The following is a 17,828-nucleotide window of genomic DNA, read 5'->3' as shown; positions in this document are numbered from 1 at the left end:
TTGAGCTCCTCATTATACCTGTTTCTTCATTCCATGAAGAAGAGCTTGAAAGTGTTGCTTTGCCAAAATACATTAAAATGGGCCAAAAGTGGATGCAGACACTTGTTTTACTGTTCTTTTGTCAAGGTAATTCAAGTCAGACTTTTTCATATTACTATACTGTAGTACGTTTATTACCTTCAGTGTAGGATCGTTTTAAAGTAATCAATGGATTTGATGTTGGCAGAATACTTGAACTCTCACAGGCCTAGTTCATACTAAGTGGCGTTATATAGGCTTGCCCTATAGCATATTATATATATTTAAATTTAAATTTGAATTGGTATTTGTTGTCCAAATCAATTCAGTGTTGTAGGTTTGTCTAGAGTGTATTTTTAAAGTGAAAGTTATTGTTTAGGCTATAGCCTTGTAAACCATAATAAAATGTATCACGTTTCAGCAATTGCATTTTTTTATTAATAAGACATCTTCAATAAGAAGTAATTTGTTGACTCTCTGATATGTACTTTCTTCCCTTTAAAAAAAAATGACAAACGATATCAGAAACTCTCCAACTGAGTTCTCTAACAGAGAAAATGGATGGAGACCGTGTGGAGATCACTTGTGCACCGAATTCAAAGATTAAGAGCAACATGGTGATTTGGTTTCGAGTGCAGGACAACGCTGGAATGGAGTTTATTGCGTCGTTTAGTACTAAGGACGGTCAGAAGAAAACAGACGTGGACACCAATGTCTTCAGCGACGAGCAGATGAGCAAAAACATCTTGATACTGAAGGCTTTCGAAAAGGCTCGAGATAGTGGCGTCTACAGCTGTGCGTCAATCAACGGTAACGCGCTTGTGTTTGGTGAAGTAACTCGGCTTGCTGGGCCAGGTGAGTAATAATAATAATAATATGCCATTTAGCAGACGAGTAGGCTAGCTAGGCTAAATTACATAAATTGTATCAGAATAATACAGTTCTATACAATGTTTTTTTTTTTTATCAGAGGTTTTTTATAGACTATTAACAGTCTGAAAGTAATCCTTGCTAACACACTTCACTTTTTAGCTGCGACAACAACAACAACAACAACAACAACCATGATGACTACACCAATGACCACAGCCATAGAGCTAACCAGCTCTACAACTGCCAAGTCGTGCAAATGTATAATTTTTTTTTTGACATCATGGTCACAATTATTCTTATCATAATCTAAATGCCCTCAAATATTTGATAGTGTTGATTTGGATAATCAGTTGAATTTTCCATTATCCAATGGTGTTGAACATTGTAACACATTTATCCCGTGTTTGACTTGTGTTTTTGAAGTGGGAAAGGTGGACCCTAGTGCATCCTGTGATTTGATTGTTTGGGCTCCATTGGCTGCTGGCTGTGGCTTCCTCTTCCTCCTCCTCATCATCACTGTATGCCACTGCAACCGTGAGTCCAGCATTCACTCACCAATATACCCCCATGTACCCATGAAACACACACACACCCACCAAACAGGAGTATTGAACCAACTGATGTAAATATGCTGTCACCATTTTTCAGTTAGAATGTACTCTACATGACCAAAGGAATATGGACACCTGCTCATCAAACATCTCATTCCAAAATCATGGGGATTCATATGGAGTTGCCCCCCCCCTTTGCTGCTATGTTCTGAGAAGGCTTTCCACTAGATGTTGGAACATTGCTGCAGGGACTTGCTTCCATTCAGCCACAAGAGCATTAGTGAGATTGTGCTCTGATGTTGGGTGATTAGGCCTGGCTGTAGCGTTAACATTTCCCTTCACTGGATCTAAGGGGCCTAGCCCGAACCATGAAAAACAGCCCCAGATCATTATTCCTCCTCCACCAAACTTTACAGTTGGCACACTGCATTCGGGCAGGTAGTGTTCTCCTGGCATCTGTCAAACCCAGATTAGTCCGTCGGACTGCCAGATGGTTAAGTGTGATTCATCACTCGAGAGAATGCGTTTCCACTGCTCCAGAGTCCAGTGGTGGCGAGCTTTACACCACTCCAGCCGACGCTTGGCACGGCGCATGGTGATCTTAGGCTTGTGTGCGGCTGCTCGGCCATGGAAACCCATATCATGAAGCTCCCCACGAACAGTTATTGTGCTGACGTTGCTTCCAGAGGCAGTTTAGAACTCGGTAGTGAGTGTTGCAACCGAGGACAGATGATTTTTATGCGCTACGCGCTTCAGCACTCGGCAGTCCCGTTCTGTGAGCTTGTGTGGCCTACCACTTCGTGACTGAGCCATTGTTGCACCTAGACGTTTCCACTTCACAATAACAGCACTTAAAGTTGACCGAGGCAGCCCAAGCAGGGCAGAAATGTGACGAACTGACTTGTTGGAAAGGTGGCATCCTATGACGGTGCCACGCTGAATGTCACGGAGCTCTTCAGTAAGGCCATTCTACTGCCAATGTTTGTCTAAGGAGATTGCATGGCTGTGTGCTCCATTTTATACACCTGTCAGCAATGGGTGTGGCTGAAATAGCTGAATTCACTAATTTGAAGGGGTGTCCACATACCTTCGTATAAATAGTTATCAACATTTTCATATTTCCATATTTCCATTTTATACATTAATTATTAAAAATATTATATCAATATTATTTATTTGTTTATTTAAAATGTTACAATTATTTTGCTTTAGGGATAAGAACGAAACGATGCCCACATCATTACAAAAGACAGTAAGTTTTCCTTCTTTAATATGTCAAACGTAAGTCCTGTTATGATGTATGCAGCCTAGAAAATTAGTAGTTGAAAAAAGAGAAGGTCTGCACTTTTGGGAGTTCTCTCCCCTAAACGGTCCAACTGAGTTTGTAGTTAGAAAGACAAGCTTCTCTTATTTCTGTCTTCTATTCAGGCAGAGAATGGGAGCACCAGGGCAACAACATCCTATAGCCAACAACAGACTTTTCTAACCCTCAACAGGTATGTCATGAATAAACTCTCCTCAACCATCTAAATATTACTTTTACATTCTAAGTTGTGAGGTGTGTTTTAGTATAGGATAAAGCAGCATGCACAAACTATGTATGAACACAAAAATAACATATTGGTTCATTGAAAAATGATTTCACATAGTAATATGTGAATATTATTGGTCAGTGTTTATAATAAAGTAATTACAATTCTCGCTGTAAAAAACAAGACAGCCTTGTTGTTCACTAGTTTACTCCAATTAGGGAAGGGGTGGTGGGGTTGGAAATTAATAAAGGGAAATATATATTTTTAAAGGATATGTATATATGTATGTATGTGTATATATATATATATATATATATATATATATATATATATATATATATATATATATATATATATATATATATATATGTATGTATGTGTATATATATATATATATATATATATATATATATATATATATATATATATATTAGCGAGAGAAAAAAACATATGGGGGATTGGAAGTTACAATCTATCTGCAATATTAAAGGTGATCTACCCCCTAAAAAAAAAACAAAAAAAAAAAAACAAGACAGGCCAAAACACACCCTATTGTTTGAGTGACTACATTTTTTAAAATAACAATTGAACATATTGAAACGTCTACCTGACATTCACAATGTAGTTAGTGATGCTTACGAAACAGGTGATTTATGTAGCTTACTACATCTTTATTGTCTATTCTTCTCACAGACACTGAGAAAGAGGGACGCAAGACGGCGCAACATTGTTTCTACTATCAACCATTCAGTTTGTTCTATTATATACATTTTTACTGACACATTTGTTCTGTAACATCATTGAATTAGTAGAAATAGCATAATTCTCGCTCTCTTCATTTAATCAACATACTAGCTTTAAGTCAGGTTTGTGAAGATGATTCATGTCATTACTCAGTCTAATAAATAGAGATATATTTGCTTATAGCTTAGTTTATAATATTGTTATGAGATACTTTTCTCCTTCTGACTTTCATGGCCGGTAAATGAAACCAAAGACACAAGCTCTGCAGCAAAACTTCAATAAAACCAACGTAACATTTTCTAACTCAAATAGTTGGAATTCTTCCTGATACTCGTATTCAGTTTTGTTCTAGACTTCTATGAATGTTTGGAAGAAATGTGCAATATAAGCAATATTTCTGGAATACTTTAATGATTGTACCATAGTGTATGTAATTGTGTGTTCTTGTTGCTGTAGAACCATGTTAGAGTGAAAACCTCTTATCTCCGTTACTCTCTATTAGTAATCTCTTACAATCTGAATGAAAAGACAGAAATGGTAAAACTACATATATTTTTATTATAATGTTTTGTTTCCGACACTTGAAATCTACTCAAATTCTACCCCTCAAGCACCCAAGGCCGTTGCACAAAAAAATGAAGACTTGAGTCGAGGTTGAACACACGTTCCCAAAGCTCAGAGGAGGAAGCAGCTTTGTAAAGCTTAGCAAAACTACTGAGCTGCTTCGTACAAAAAGTGAAAGATTTTCCAAATATTATGTTTCTAAAATATTATAACATTCTTCCCATTAACTGCAACACAAATATACAGTAAGTTCCCTATACCGAAAGACCCTCTTACACAAATGTATTCTACTACTGTCGTGTCTTGTTTGTTTTGTTATTGTTATTCATTTATTTATTGGCGAAGCACATTTTGGTTATCCCATATTAGCTACAAAAAGTATTTTTCTGTTTACGAGGACGGCAGGAGTTACTTCAGACCCATGAATGCTGAATACACACAGCAAAACACAATTATTATTCACATATTTGTATTTATTTAATTACAATTCCCATTTCCAAAATATCTCTCAAGTTTAAAGTTTGAGACCTGCACCTAAATATGTAGAATTCTGTGATACCATCTTGGGAAAATAATCCACAAAGCTTTGGACTTTCTGCCACCACAATGTGATAGCCCTTGGGACTGTGTAAATTATCCAGTGTCGTCTTAGCTAGAGTATGTTTTTACAGTATACAAACAAAGGCAGTTTACAGAAACCAATAAATGCTTTTAGAAGGCAAAGTACATACATATATAAACCCTTCTTAACAGATATTGCTTTACAGAGAGTAAATATATAGAATTGCATGAGCTCTCAGATGCATCCGTTTCAAGCAGATCATTTCCTGTAAATCCTTTTACATTTCAATATTGAAAAACTAAGGGTTATCATCAAACTGAGCAGACTATGCTGTACACTAGTGTCTTATGGTGGCTGTCAATTTAATAGAAAACTCGCTTTTCTGTGTACAACAAGATTGGACAGACATCCCGATCCTACATCCCCACTATATACTGTTCCTAAACCCAGATGACACTCACTATTACCCCAACACTGTAACAATGTTGCAGCAACTTCACTGGTACATTGGGGCAATGCAGACTGTTAGCTAGGATGGACAGTCTGTCAAGCCACTTGTGGACAAGGCCCATAATTCATTTTCCTTACAGGATTGGACAGATTGTCAATCCTGGGAAATAAATTAGAACAAACTCTTTCTCTCCCTTTCGCTCTCTCGTTCTCTCTCTTTATTTTGCTCTCCTCATCTCAAAGGAAAGAAACCAAAACTAGTACATTCTTCTGTCATGTGCGAAACCAAGCAGGAAAGGCATTGCACACAGTATGTGTGTGTGTGTGTGTGTGTGTGTGTAAGTATGTGATCATGTTTGTTTTTTATCCAGTATACGTTCTCCACCATTTAGAAAAATAGAATCATCATTCACAGCAGCTCACTCGAGTGGCGCCTCCGTGTGGCAGGGGACATGTACTGCGCTAGAAACCTGCAATACATCAGAAACGTACATCAGTCAATGTCACAGGACATACATCAGTCAAAAACCTGTCATAATATATTAATAAGTATGCTAGGCCAGTAGATTCAGACTAAATAGTATGTATGCTAGTACTTTAGGGAATAAGAGACATGCAAGCCTGCATTGTAGCATTACAGTCACATTGTTTCAATAAAGATGGTTGAGTCTTGTAGTCCTTACCTAGAGGTCTAGCTCTTGCCACCCTTATTTGTGGATGCTGGCACTACGTCTGAACTCAGCTGTCCAGACAGGTGGTCTAGGGCTGACAGATCCTCCTCCTTTTGTTTCTGAGGCAAAAGGTCAAGTCAATTAGAGGACATTGATATGGGTATGTTTCTCGCATGATTATTAGGATATAATTTCATTCATGTTTTCTCAAGGTAGTTTCCTTACCTTTGACTTCGACCTTGACTTGCTCTTGCTCTACAACAAACAAAGTGGAGACCTTGGTCAGAGTGGACATAACTTTAGGGAGCACTATGGTGATATGTGATATGGGAGACTTCTGGTTAACACTAAAGGGCGCTGTAAGACAATCAACAACCACTGTCTCTATAACCAGAGAATCAATGGTTAGACCGGGATTTAATCACATCAAGGGTTATATGCAATGCGGCTTTTAAATGCAATGTCCGATTGAGCTGACATATGCAGCGTGTACCGTGAATGCAATCTCCGCACCCGCAGGAACATTGCCATTTAAAGCTACATTGCCTATAACCTGCGTTTGGATAAAATCCCGGCCCTCGTTTGCCTTTACTAAACTAGCAGATTTTATTAGAAATATGTCTGAATGTTTTGAGACGTACAACTACACTGGTTAAATGTCACTATTTTGACATGATTATTGTAATGAGACCACAGGTCCCGTGTAGCTCAGTTGGTAGAGCATGGCGTTTGCAACGCCAGGGTTGTGGGTTCGATTCCCACGGGGGGCCAGTATGAAAAATGTACGCAATCACTAACTGTCAGTCACTCTGGATAAGAGCGTCTGCTAAATGTAAATGTTGCTGCTAGATACCCTCCTCACCTTTGGCTTGTCTTCCTTGGATTTGAACTCGGGGGCATCTGGGAGCAGGGTGCCTGCCAGGTCATCCAGGACAAGGGCAGACATGGGCTAGACAGAGAAACGCAAACAGCCAGTCAATTAATTAACCTGCCAACTAACACAACATCACAGGGCCTGTATTCAAAAAGCGTTTCAGCATAGGAGTGCTGATTTAGGATTAGGTCTCACCCCTGTCTATATAATATTATTCATTATGATCTAAAAGGCTAAACTGATCCTAAATCAACCGTCCTACTCGGAGACTCACTTTGGCGGTCTGTTAGTTTGTTAGTCTGCAGTAGTTACGTACCTTCAGACTGGGCTGTCTCTGTTCTGTTGTCACGGCTACTGAGGCTGCAGCTGGACCAGCTGAGGAAGAGAAGTCACTGGACAAGAGGTTGAGGGCCTCGCTGTCATCCGTCGACGGCTATAAGGAGAGGAAGATGGTCACTTATGTACTGTACATCCGGTTTGTTGCATTGTGTTCAACACAGTTTGACATTGTATATGACTGACCTGTGCGATTATAGATACGATTGGACATAAACCTCACCTGCTTGGGTCTAACATCAGCCTGGGCTTTGGCCTCTGCCATTGCCTGTGAGGAGAAAAGACACATAACCTTATTAAATATACAGCCTTGCTTACACCCTATATCCACCTCACATAACTTATGGGCACAGGGTATAAACCGTTTTTTATTATTTAGTCCAAATCCAATGTAAAAACAAAAGATGAAAGTGATCAGAATGGTATAGTATTATTTATGGTTTATTGTGAAATGTTCAGGGTATGTAGTGGAGCGTAAATGCATGTAAAGGTCGTTTACCTTTTTATTTATGCACTTATTAGCATTAGCATTTACATTATCATTAGCACATTAGATTAGAATTAGCATCTTCAGGATTCCCTGTTTTATTTCCTACTACAACTATTGATATGTTACCTTTCGGTCTTTCTCTGTGGGCCGATACTCAGCTGGAAGGCTGTCATCTCTCTCCCCCACCTTGATAAGCTTCTCCTCCATAATCTTTTTCTCCTAGGATGAGCAGAGAGCAGACTGAGGTAAAATAACAGATAGCATTAGCTCGTATTGGCTACAGGTTTAGTTGCATTGAGGTAAGGCTTCTATTTTGACCAAAGAATGGAGATGATAATCTCGAAATTCGCAGAATATTTAGCTTTAGGCAGTTTTGTTGCACAGAGGGAATTTTCCGTCACACTTTAAACTAAGTATATCTTATGTAGGCTTAATTAAGCCTGCATAAACCCTTTATAAAACCTAAGTACCTTGACGATGTCTCTGACTGAGACAGGAGCAGGCTCTGGGATAGGAGTCTTGTCCATCAGGGTGTCTGACAAGGTATCTAGAGCATCTACTGTCCCTGTAGATAGCTACTCACACACACGCGCACACACACACTGACAAGTTACAATGGGAATGTGACTGACCCGATATCTTGGACGTGAATGAAGCATAAGACAACAATGATATCACATGAAGTGTGTCTTAGTACCTGGCGGTCAACAGCAGATTTTACAGCAGGAGCAACAGCTGGAGCTACAAAGTCCTCTGCCAGGGCATCCAAGGCAAAGTCATCTGATGCCTTGACACAGAAGAGAGGAGAGATAAAAGGAAAAAACAAGAACAAGGCATGTACATGTTAATTAAGCTGTTATACTACTGATAATGAAAACACTAAGAGACATAAGCAACTAGACATAAAAACATGTATTGGATGATCATAGATTTATACAGAGCAGACCAATCGGGATGGTTTGATAAGTGAGCGACCAATGGCAGAGGGTGTTGTTCACCTGCGTGGGAGGAGCTGGGGGGCAGAGGACAGGAGCCTGGACAGCTGGAGCCACAGAGGAAGACATGAAGTCACCTGACAGGATGTTCAGAGCCTCACCAGAGTCCATGGAGGGCTGAAGAGAGAGAGAAAGGAGAGGAGAGGGAGGAGATTCCCTAGCTTCATTAATTCCTGGTTCTCTTCGGTGCTGGTTCCTCCAGGTTCTTTTAATATAGTGATACAGAATTTGTCCTCTTTTATCTCCCAATTACTTGTGCTTTGCCTATATGAGACCCACCTCTGGCTTGGGAGGAGGTAGACCTTTGACTTTGTCCTCTGTGAACCTGTACTTTGGTGGGAGAGTGTGGTCTCTCTCACCCACAAACACTCCCTTCTTCGATGTCAGTTTGCCCTCCTGAAGAGCAGAAATGAATACAAAATAATGTCACACACAAATGTAGCACCTGTGGCCATACGAAATGCCATATAAACTCTATCCGTCACAGCAGGAGTTGCTGTCATCTTCAGAGACTAAACAATTCAGCTATGAGCTCCATAAATAATAAAGGGAATACAAGTCAGTATACCGTGACAACGTCCTCAGGTCTGATCTTGGGAGGTTCAGGCGCTGGTTCTGGAGCAGCCAGAGAGTCTCCCAGAGCACTGAGAGCCTCCAGAGACATGGAGCCACCCTGAAGACACAGACAGAGGAGGACAGAGAGGGACACAGAGGCAGAGAGGGGGTCAGTGGGACATAGGGAGGGGGAGACAAGGGGGTATATGGATTAGATAATGTGATCAATAGCACAATGGATGGTGCATAGTACAAGAATAACTGCAATACATCTCTACTGTAAAGACTATTATTTCGTTGGTTGGTAGATAGAAACTGTAGCCCTCATATGACAAACCTCATCTGTCTTGGGCTTGGTGTCCAGTGGGGAGTCCAATCCTGACATCAGAGAGAAGTCACCAGCAAACTGAAACACAAACACATGTCAATAGATAACAGCTTCACAACCCAACATAAGTATAACATAGTTTGTTGAAGAGTTTGTTTTCCATTTGCATGGATATAGCTTTTTTTGATGACAAAATACTCAATCCAACTCATCACACACACAACAGGCTGAGTAGCACAGGGTCAGCTGCAACATTGGACATCCCAGTATAACATTGGACATAAGCGTTTGTCATGGTTTATTTAGTGTTATGCATGGCTTATGTGATGTAGTCATGATGTAGGACCTGTTTCTTTGGTGTTATTTACCTTTTCCACCTTAGCTTTCTTGTCAGCGGGGGGAGCAGGAGACTTGGTCACAGGTGCAGACATAAACTCTTCAGCTTTCTGGAAGAAGAAGAAGAAGAAGAAGAAGAAGAAGATTATTATTTGGTTTGTTAAATACTGTTTCTTAGGTTCTAGTTGAGAGGAACCGGAGAAAGCTCATTTGAAGCCTTCACTAGAAGGCTGTCTTTACAGAATGTTAACATAACAAAACAGTTGTCATAAGCTATTACAGCTGACACTGTGTCAAAATGATATTACATGGTCATCTTGTATGTATCATCAATACAATATGGCATTAGCATCAGCAGTAAGTGGCTAGCAAGTTAGCTGTCCAACAAGCTAGCCTACATTGTGCTATGTGTCATTATGACTGTGCTATGTCAGTTGACATAACTTGACATTGGTTCTCATAACAGTTTACCATCTCATGCTAATGACAGCTAATATAATCTGTCTTTCTTTACCTTGATGGGAGCTGATGGAGGTGGAGCAAAGTTGGAGAAGCCAGCAGACAAGGCATCAATGGCAGCCAAATCCTCCACTTTCTGTCAACAGATGAAATATCGTTGGGTTATAATGACACCTCACTTCTTATTTACAGTGTCACTGGTCAGGACCTCAGTCTCACCCGAAAGACTATGGCACTAATAATCATTCTGTAACGTTATGGATGTTTCAGGGAACAGGGCCCAAGTTGTTATAAGTGATTATAACCTGTTAATAGTGCAACGTCTCACCTTGTCCTGTTTCTGAGGGATGGGAGCCATAGAGGTTGTGAACCCAAAGGACAGGGAGTCCAGAGCCTCATCTGTGCTCATGGGTTTCTGATACAAGTAAACAAATAACCTCCATTATACACAAAGCATTACAGTAACAGTTTTGTCTTCAAATCCACCACTAGAGAGCGTGTCAGACTAACGCCAAGCATTGAAAGGGGGCATATGTAAACCAGACCAGGAAGAAAATAACCGACACACCCACCAATCACATTCCCCAGAATCTCAAAGTACTCCGCAAAGGACTCTGAGCAGACTCTTTTTACTTAACATCAGATTTAGCAGGTAGCCTAGTGGTTAAGAGCGTTGGGCCAGTAACCAAAAGGTTGTTGATTCGAATACCTGAGCCGACAAGGTGAAACATCTGTCGATGTGCCCTTGAGCAAAGCACTTAATTCTAATTGCTCCTGTATGTCGCTCTGGATAAGAGTGTCTGCTAAATGGCTAAAATGTAAAATGGTACAGCAGATATCCTTCACTACTTCCACTGCTTCCAAGTCCCTGTTACTGTGTCACTGTGTTAATTCATGATCTTGGTTACATTGTGTGAAAACAGTGAAAGAATGAAGATGACACAAACAAGTGATCAATGATAGCCCCCTAACCCCAGGGATAGCCCCACCCTCAAGAGCCTTGTACTGTAGCGTGGTTAATACCCCAACGTAGTCTGGAGTCTACCTTGGTCTGTGGCCCCTTCAGAGAGGCGTCTCCAGCCGCGACTGCTGGTGCAGCAACAGCCGTAACCAGCTTAGCAGGATCCTTTTTAGCCATGTCAACTTTGCTTGATGTGGTGGGCACACTCTATAAACGCATATGGTTCAGGCCATTAGACGAGGTGCAGAGAAGAGTTCAGAGAGCTGCGCATAATCTTACAGTCACAGTTTAGTGGAGTGATAGGATGATAGTTAGCACCTTATCTGTCAGAGGTAATGGAAAGGAAAGGCGCCGTGAGAAGAGAAGTCCCTGAACCAAAATGTGTAGTCACAGTTTACTAGAGTAATAGGAAGGTAAACAAACCCAGAAGCAATACTAGATATGGTGTGATGCAACCAGAAGAAAAAGTAAAGGTGGAAATATATTGTGGCTTCTCTGTGGTGACAACAGATGTGACAGACTTGGAAGACATGGTTTGTCTTGATGTGTTAAGCGTAACATAAAGTGTAGGCAAGCTGGGAAGACTCAGTCATAGAGCTTAAGAGTGTCTGTTCAATTCCTACTTAGACACACATACACCTCCAGGCCAGAAGTAAGGAAGTCCAAAGCAGAGATATGTTTTGAAATATATCGCCAGAGAGAATATGAAGATAGAATACCATATAAAGGGGTGGAAGAATGACTAAAACCTCAAGATCACGGGAGAGATGATGAGGAAGACATAACACATGGAATAATGACCCAGGAAGAGAGTGTTGAATGGGGAAGTGAGGTTAAAGAGAGCCAGGCCGGGCAAAGAATAAAGATCCAAAGAGAGAGGCCCCACACTCCTCAACTGTCTGCTATCTACCTTGGCTGTCTGTTTCGGAGACTCTTGGACCTTTGGTACTTCAGTTTTCCATGGAGTTGCCGCCTCCCCTACAATATTGCCTCCTCCAGTGGTAGGAGGTGTAGCTTTGGCTGGGTGCATGGGTGCCGTCTACAATCAAGAATGAGTTCAAACTCAATGTATACAACAGAAACAGAGCAAATTCGATGTATTGACACCCTGTAACAACGGTTAATGCAATAACAACAATTGATTTTTTTATGTAATAAAACCAGTTAATTTAATAACTAATAATAACTAATGTAATAACTTGCTATTTAATGTAATAAACAATTGGAACGGATAACCTTTTCCGCTTAATGTAATAAGTTACGTTAACCTGTGATCATTACGTTATCAGGTGAGTATCAACTCACTCTCTTTCACTTGCTTAACACGCCCTTGCAGGATTGGACCTCTAAGAAGTGGACAACAACTTTGTTTCACCTATGATATGCTTATGAATATTCATATGTGGCAGTATAAAAGTCTCAGAGAGAGTTAGAGCAGAGAGACTCTTCAGACTCTGAACACAGACACTCATTAGTCAGCTGGGTCAGACAGAGACATTGTGTATAGCTTCTGTTTAAAACTATCAATGTGGCTGTCATGGACTGTCCATGCATCTAGTGCACTGTCTATGAATTTGAAAGGGGTTACATTTCATCAGTCCCAGCCCCATACACCAAAATAGTGGCTTGCTTCTGAAGCTAAGCAGGGTTGGTGCTACTCGCTCCCTGGATGGGAGACCAAGGGCCTCATTTATTTAAAAAATGTGTATGCACAGATTTGATCATAAATTGTGGGTATGACAAAATCCACAGCAACAATGTGAACATTTGGTTGTTGAGCCAATTGGAATGTTTGATGAAGGGATGCTTTCCTCGTAGAATCCAACTAGTTATGACAAAGACATAAATACATATGGTCCAGCAACAACATGACCCACAATCACAACATCAGGTTACAGGTAATCATTTCAAGTCTATTTTACTGTAAGTTAGATGATCAGGACGATCATACTTTCTTGTATGTCAATCACTTTTTTTATTTTTATGAAAAAATAGGTATCATAGCTAGGTCAATTTGGGAACAGAATGAGAAAGGTTTTGATAGAAATGTCACATTCAGTATATCATATAAAACAGTGTCACACTGTAGTGTGTGTGTATACGCGTCTGTGTGGTGTGTGTGTGTGTGTGGTGTGTGTGTTTGTGCATGTGTACATTTCAATTTGTGATTGTGAGGGTGTCTCTATACAGTGACCGTACGTACATACCCCAACCAGAAGCCATGGATTACAGGCAACATCCGCACTGAGGGACTCTAACCCGGACGCTTATAAGAAATCCCGCTATGCCCTTAGACGAACCATCAAATAATAATAATAATAAAATAGGCAAAGTGTCAGTACAGGACTAAGATTGAATTGTACTACACCGGCTCTGACGCTCGTCGGATGTGGCAGGGCTTGAAAACTATTACAGACTACAAAGGGAAGCACAGCCACGAGCAGCCCAGTGACACAAGACTTCCAGACGAGCTAAACCACTTCTATGCTCGCTTCGAGGCAAGCAACACTGAAGCATGCATGAGAGCACCAGCTGTTCCGGATGACTATGTGATCACGCTCTCCGTAGCCAATGTGAGTAAGACTTTTAAGCAGGTCAACCTTCACAAGGCCGCAGGGCCAGACGGATTACCAGGACGTGTACTCCGAGCATATGCTGACCAACTGGCAAGTGTCTTCACTGACATTTTCAACATGTCCCTGACTGAGTCTGTAATACCAACATGTTTCAAGCAGACCACCATAGTCCCCGTGCCCAAGGACACTAAGATAACCTGCCTAAATGACTACCGACCCGTAGCACTGACGTCTGTAGCCATGAAGTGCTTTGAAAGGCTGGTCATGGCTCACATCAACACCATTATCCCAGAAACCCTAGACACACTCCAATTTGCATACCGCCCCAACAGATCCACAGATGATGCAATCTCTATTGCACTCCACACTGCCCTTTCCGACCTGGACAAGAGGAACACCTACGTGAGAATGCTATTCATTGACTACAGCTCAGCATTCAACACCATAGTGCCCTCAAAGCTCATCACTAAGCTAAGGATCCTAGGACTAAACACCTCCCTCTGCAACTGGATCCTGGACTTCCTGACGGACCGCCCCCAGGTGGTAAGGGTAGGTAACAACACATCTGCCACACTGATCCTCAACACAGGGGCCCCTCAGGGGTGCGTGCTCAGTCCCCTCCTGTACTCCCTGTTCACCCATGACTGCATGGCCAGGCACGATTCCAACACCATCATTACGTTTGCCGACAACACAACAGTGGTAGGCCTGATCACCGACAACGTTAAGTATAACATAGTTTGTTGAAGAGTTTGTTTTCCATTTGCATGGATATAGCTTTTTTTGATGACAAAGTACTCAACCCAACTCATCACACACACAACAGGGTCAGCTGCAACATTGGACATCCCAGTATAACATTGGACATAAGCGTTTGTCATGGTTTATTTAGTGTTATGCATGGCTTATGTGATGTAGTCATGATGTAGGACCTGTTTCTTTGGTGGTATTTACCTTTTCCACCTTAGCTTTCTTGTCAGCGGGGGGAGCAGGAGACTTGGTCACAGGAGCAGACATAAACTCTTCAGCTTTCTGGAAGAAGAAGAAGAAGAAGATTATTATTTGGTTTGTTAAATACTGTTTCTTAGGTTCTAGTTGAGAGGAACCGGGGAAAGCTCATTTGAAGCCTTCACTAGAAGGCTGTCTTTACAGAACGTTAACATGACATAACAGTTGTCATAAGCTATTACAGCTGACACTGTGTCAAAATGAAATAAATGGTCATCTTGTATGTATCATCAATACAATATGGCATTAGCATAAGCAGTAAATGGCTAGGAAGTTAGCTGTCCAACAAGCTAGCCTACATTGTGCTATGTGTCATTATGACTGTGCTATGTCAGTTGACATAACTTGACATTGGTTCTCATAACAGTTTACCATCTCATGCTAATGACAGTTAATATAATCTGTCTTTCTTTACCTTGATGGGAGCTGATGGAGGTGGAGCAAAGTTGGAGAAGCCAGCAGACAAGGCATCAATGGCAGCCAAATCCTCCACTTTCTGTCAACAGATGAAATATCATCGGGTTATAATGACACCTCACTTTAGGGCTGGGCGATATATCGAATTAATTCGAATGTATGCCTGTATCGCAAGAATCGAGGTTTTGTAATTTATATTTTTTATGAGCGTTTACTTCCGCTTGTTTTCGTGTTGTATTTTTGGTCTCGTCTCTTTCGCTCCTTCTGTGCACCTCCCCATTTACACCAGAAATCTAGATATACTAAAGAAATGCAAGTCTCCGCCCTAACAAGTTTACGTTCAAAATAAACCCATAGAAACGCATTGGGCTTATTTTGGACAGATTTTAGCGAGATGTACGCCTGTTCCTCTATGCTTTACACACACCAACAAGCCTTGCCTCTCACGCCAACAAAGTTGAGAGATCATATCCTCACTGACAAGCGGTTTCAACTCGCTACTTGTACTTGAGGTTTAGTGCAACAGAATCGGTCATATTGAAGCCTTCCCAGAAGAGTGGAGGCTGTTATAGCAGCAAAGGGGGGACCAACTCCATATTCATGCCCATGGTTTTGGAATGAGATGTTCGTCGAGCAGGTGTCCACATACCTTTGGTCACGTAGTGTATTTAGCCTAGGTTTAACTTCACAAGCCCTGAATTCATTTGATTATTGCTGACTGTTTAAAATGCAGTGTATTTGACCTTTAATTGTACAACAACATTTATTTAGAGTAAACATAAAAAAAAATTAAGATATACAGTGGGGAGAACAAGTATTTGATACACTGCCGATTTTGCAGGTTTTCCTACTTACAAAGCATGTAGAGGTCTGTAATTTTTATCATAGGTACACTTCAACTGTGAGAGACGGAATCTAAAACAAAAATCCAGAAAATCACATTGTATGATTTTTAAGTAATTGATTTGCATTTTATTGCATGACATAAGTATTTGATACATTAGAAAAGCAGAACTTAATATTTGGTACAGAAACCTTTGTTTGCAATTACAGAGATCATACGTTTCCTGTAGGTCTTGACCAGGTTTGCACACACTGCAGCAGGGATTTTGGCCCACTCCTCCATACAGACCTTCTCCAGATCCTTCAGGTTTCGGGGCTGTCGCTGGGCAATACGGACTTTCAGCTCCCTCCAAAGATTTTCTATTGGGTTCAGGTCTGGAGACTGGCTAGGCCACTCCAGGACCTTGAGATGCTTCTTACGGAGCCACTCCTTAGTTGCCCTGGCTGTGTGTTTCGGGTTGTTGTCATGCTGGAAGACCCAGCCACAACCCATCTTCAATGCTCTTACTGAGGGAAGGAGGTTGTTGGCCAAGATCTCGCGATACATGGCCCCATCCATCCTCCCCTCAATACGGTGCAGTCGTCCTGTCCCCTTTGCAGAAAAGCATCCCCAAAGAATGATGTTTCCACCTTCATGCTTCACGGTTGGGATGGTGTTCTTGGGGTTGTACTCATCCTTCTTCTTCCTCCAAACACGGCGAGTGGAATTTAGACCAAAAAGCTATATTTTTGTCTCATCAGACCACATGACCTTCTCCCATTCCTCCTCTGGATCATCCAGATGGTCATTGGCAAACTTCAGACGGGCCTGGACATGCGCTGGCTTGAGCAGGGGGACCTTGCGTGCGCTGCAGGATTTTAATCCATGACGGCGTAGTGTGTTATTAATGGTTTTCTTTGAGACTGTGGTCCCAGATCTCTTCAGGTCATTGACCAGGTCCTGCCGTGTAGTTCTGGGCTGATCCCACACCTTCCTCATGATCATTGATGCCCCACGAGGTGAGATCTTGCATGGTGCCCCAGACCGAGGGTGATTGACCGTCATCTTGAACTTCTTCCATTTTCTAATAATTGCGCCAACAGTTGTTGCCTTCTCACCAAGCTGCTTGCCTATTGTCCTGTAGCCCATCCCAGCCTTGTGCAGGTCTACCATTTTATCCCTGATGTCCTTACACAGCTCTCTGGTCTTGGCCATTGTGGAGAGGTTGGAGTCTGTTTGATTGAGTGTGTGGACAGGTGTCTTTTATACAGGTAACGAGTTCAAACAGGTGCAGTTAATACAGGTAATGAGTGGAGAACAGGAGGGCTTCTTAAAGAAAAACTAACAGGTCTGTGAGAGCCGGAATTCTTACTGGTTGGTAGGTGATCAAATACTTATGTCATGCAATAAAATGCAAATTAATTACTTAAAAATCATACAATGTGATTTTCTGGATTTTTGTATTAGATTCCGTCTATCACAGTTGATGTGTACCTATGATAAAAAATTACAGACCTCTACATGCTTTGTAAGTAGGAAAACCTGCAAAATCGGCAGTGTATCAAATACTTGTTCTCCCCACTGTATATTGTGAATCGCCCATAAGTTTGAAAAAATTAAGATATGATTTTTAGGCCATATCGGCCCACCCTACCTCACTTATTATTTACAGTGTCACTGGTCAGGACCTCAGTCTCACCCGAAA

General features: G+C 41.3%; 2 protein-coding genes across 5 annotated transcripts in view; one reads left to right on the top strand and one right to left on the bottom strand.

Moving 5' to 3' along the window:
• The first annotated feature begins 34 nt into the window (after window positions 1-34).
• On the top strand, window positions 35-4,024 carry LOC311133808 (T-cell surface glycoprotein CD8 alpha chain-like). Its single transcript, XM_084167387.1, has 7 exons — window positions 35-126; window positions 544-873; window positions 1,051-1,149; window positions 1,315-1,425; window positions 2,655-2,694; window positions 2,871-2,938; window positions 3,668-4,024. The coding sequence occupies exons 1-6, from the start codon at window positions 78-80 to the stop codon at window positions 2,926-2,928; spliced, it is 687 nt and encodes a 228-aa protein (XP_084023513.1). The 5' UTR covers window positions 35-77; the 3' UTR covers window positions 2,929-2,938; window positions 3,668-4,024.
• A 232-nt stretch (window positions 4,025-4,256) lies between these two features.
• The window catches only part of LOC311133807 (uncharacterized protein), a 92,481-nt gene continuing 78,909 nt past the window's right edge, over window positions 4,257-17,828 (bottom strand). For all 4 annotated transcript variants that reach the window (XM_084167385.1, XM_084167383.1, XM_084167384.1 and 1 more), the window contains 20 exons: window positions 15,299-15,379; window positions 14,830-14,907; window positions 12,210-12,338; window positions 11,384-11,506; window positions 10,667-10,753; window positions 10,394-10,474; window positions 9,912-9,989; window positions 9,553-9,621; window positions 9,229-9,333; window positions 8,940-9,056; window positions 8,664-8,777; window positions 8,363-8,452; window positions 8,136-8,240; window positions 7,792-7,884; window positions 7,399-7,443; window positions 7,156-7,272; window positions 6,828-6,914; window positions 6,191-6,220; window positions 5,978-6,084; window positions 4,257-5,764 (listed from right to left, as the gene is read on the bottom strand). In XM_084167385.1, coding sequence (XP_084023511.1) covers window positions 5,986-6,084; window positions 6,191-6,220; window positions 6,828-6,914; window positions 7,156-7,272; window positions 7,399-7,443; window positions 7,792-7,884; window positions 8,136-8,240; window positions 8,363-8,452; window positions 8,664-8,777; window positions 8,940-9,056; window positions 9,229-9,333; window positions 9,553-9,621; window positions 9,912-9,989; window positions 10,394-10,474; window positions 10,667-10,753; window positions 11,384-11,506; window positions 12,210-12,338; window positions 14,830-14,907; window positions 15,299-15,379 — 1,728 coding nt within the window. In that variant the 3' untranslated portion in view covers window positions 4,257-5,764; window positions 5,978-5,985. The remainder of the gene's footprint in view (window positions 5,765-5,977; window positions 6,085-6,190; window positions 6,221-6,827; window positions 6,915-7,155; window positions 7,273-7,398; window positions 7,444-7,791; window positions 7,885-8,135; window positions 8,241-8,362; window positions 8,453-8,663; window positions 8,778-8,939; window positions 9,057-9,228; window positions 9,334-9,552; window positions 9,622-9,911; window positions 9,990-10,393; window positions 10,475-10,666; window positions 10,754-11,383; window positions 11,507-12,209; window positions 12,339-14,829; window positions 14,908-15,298; window positions 15,380-17,828) is intronic.

This window comes from Coregonus lavaretus, assembly GCF_964263955.1.
Source record: "Coregonus lavaretus genome assembly, chromosome: 8".
In the NCBI taxonomy this organism is placed as follows: Eukaryota; Metazoa; Chordata; class Actinopteri; order Salmoniformes; family Salmonidae; genus Coregonus; species Coregonus lavaretus.
This window is presented reverse-complemented; position numbering and strand designations above follow the sequence as displayed.

Bases quoted from the DNA above. Each gene is read 5' to 3' on its own strand.
- LOC311133808 (XM_084167387.1), top strand. From the start codon at position 78: ATGGGCCAAAAGTGGATGCAGACACTTGTTTTACTGTTCTTTTGTCAA. The intron at 127-543 runs GTAATTCAAGTC...AAACGATATCAG, and splicing joins TTTACTGTTCTTTTGTCAAG to AAACTCTCCAACTGAGTTCT. The intron at 874-1,050 runs GTGAGTAATAAT...TTCACTTTTTAG, and splicing joins AACTCGGCTTGCTGGGCCAG to CTGCGACAACAACAACAACA.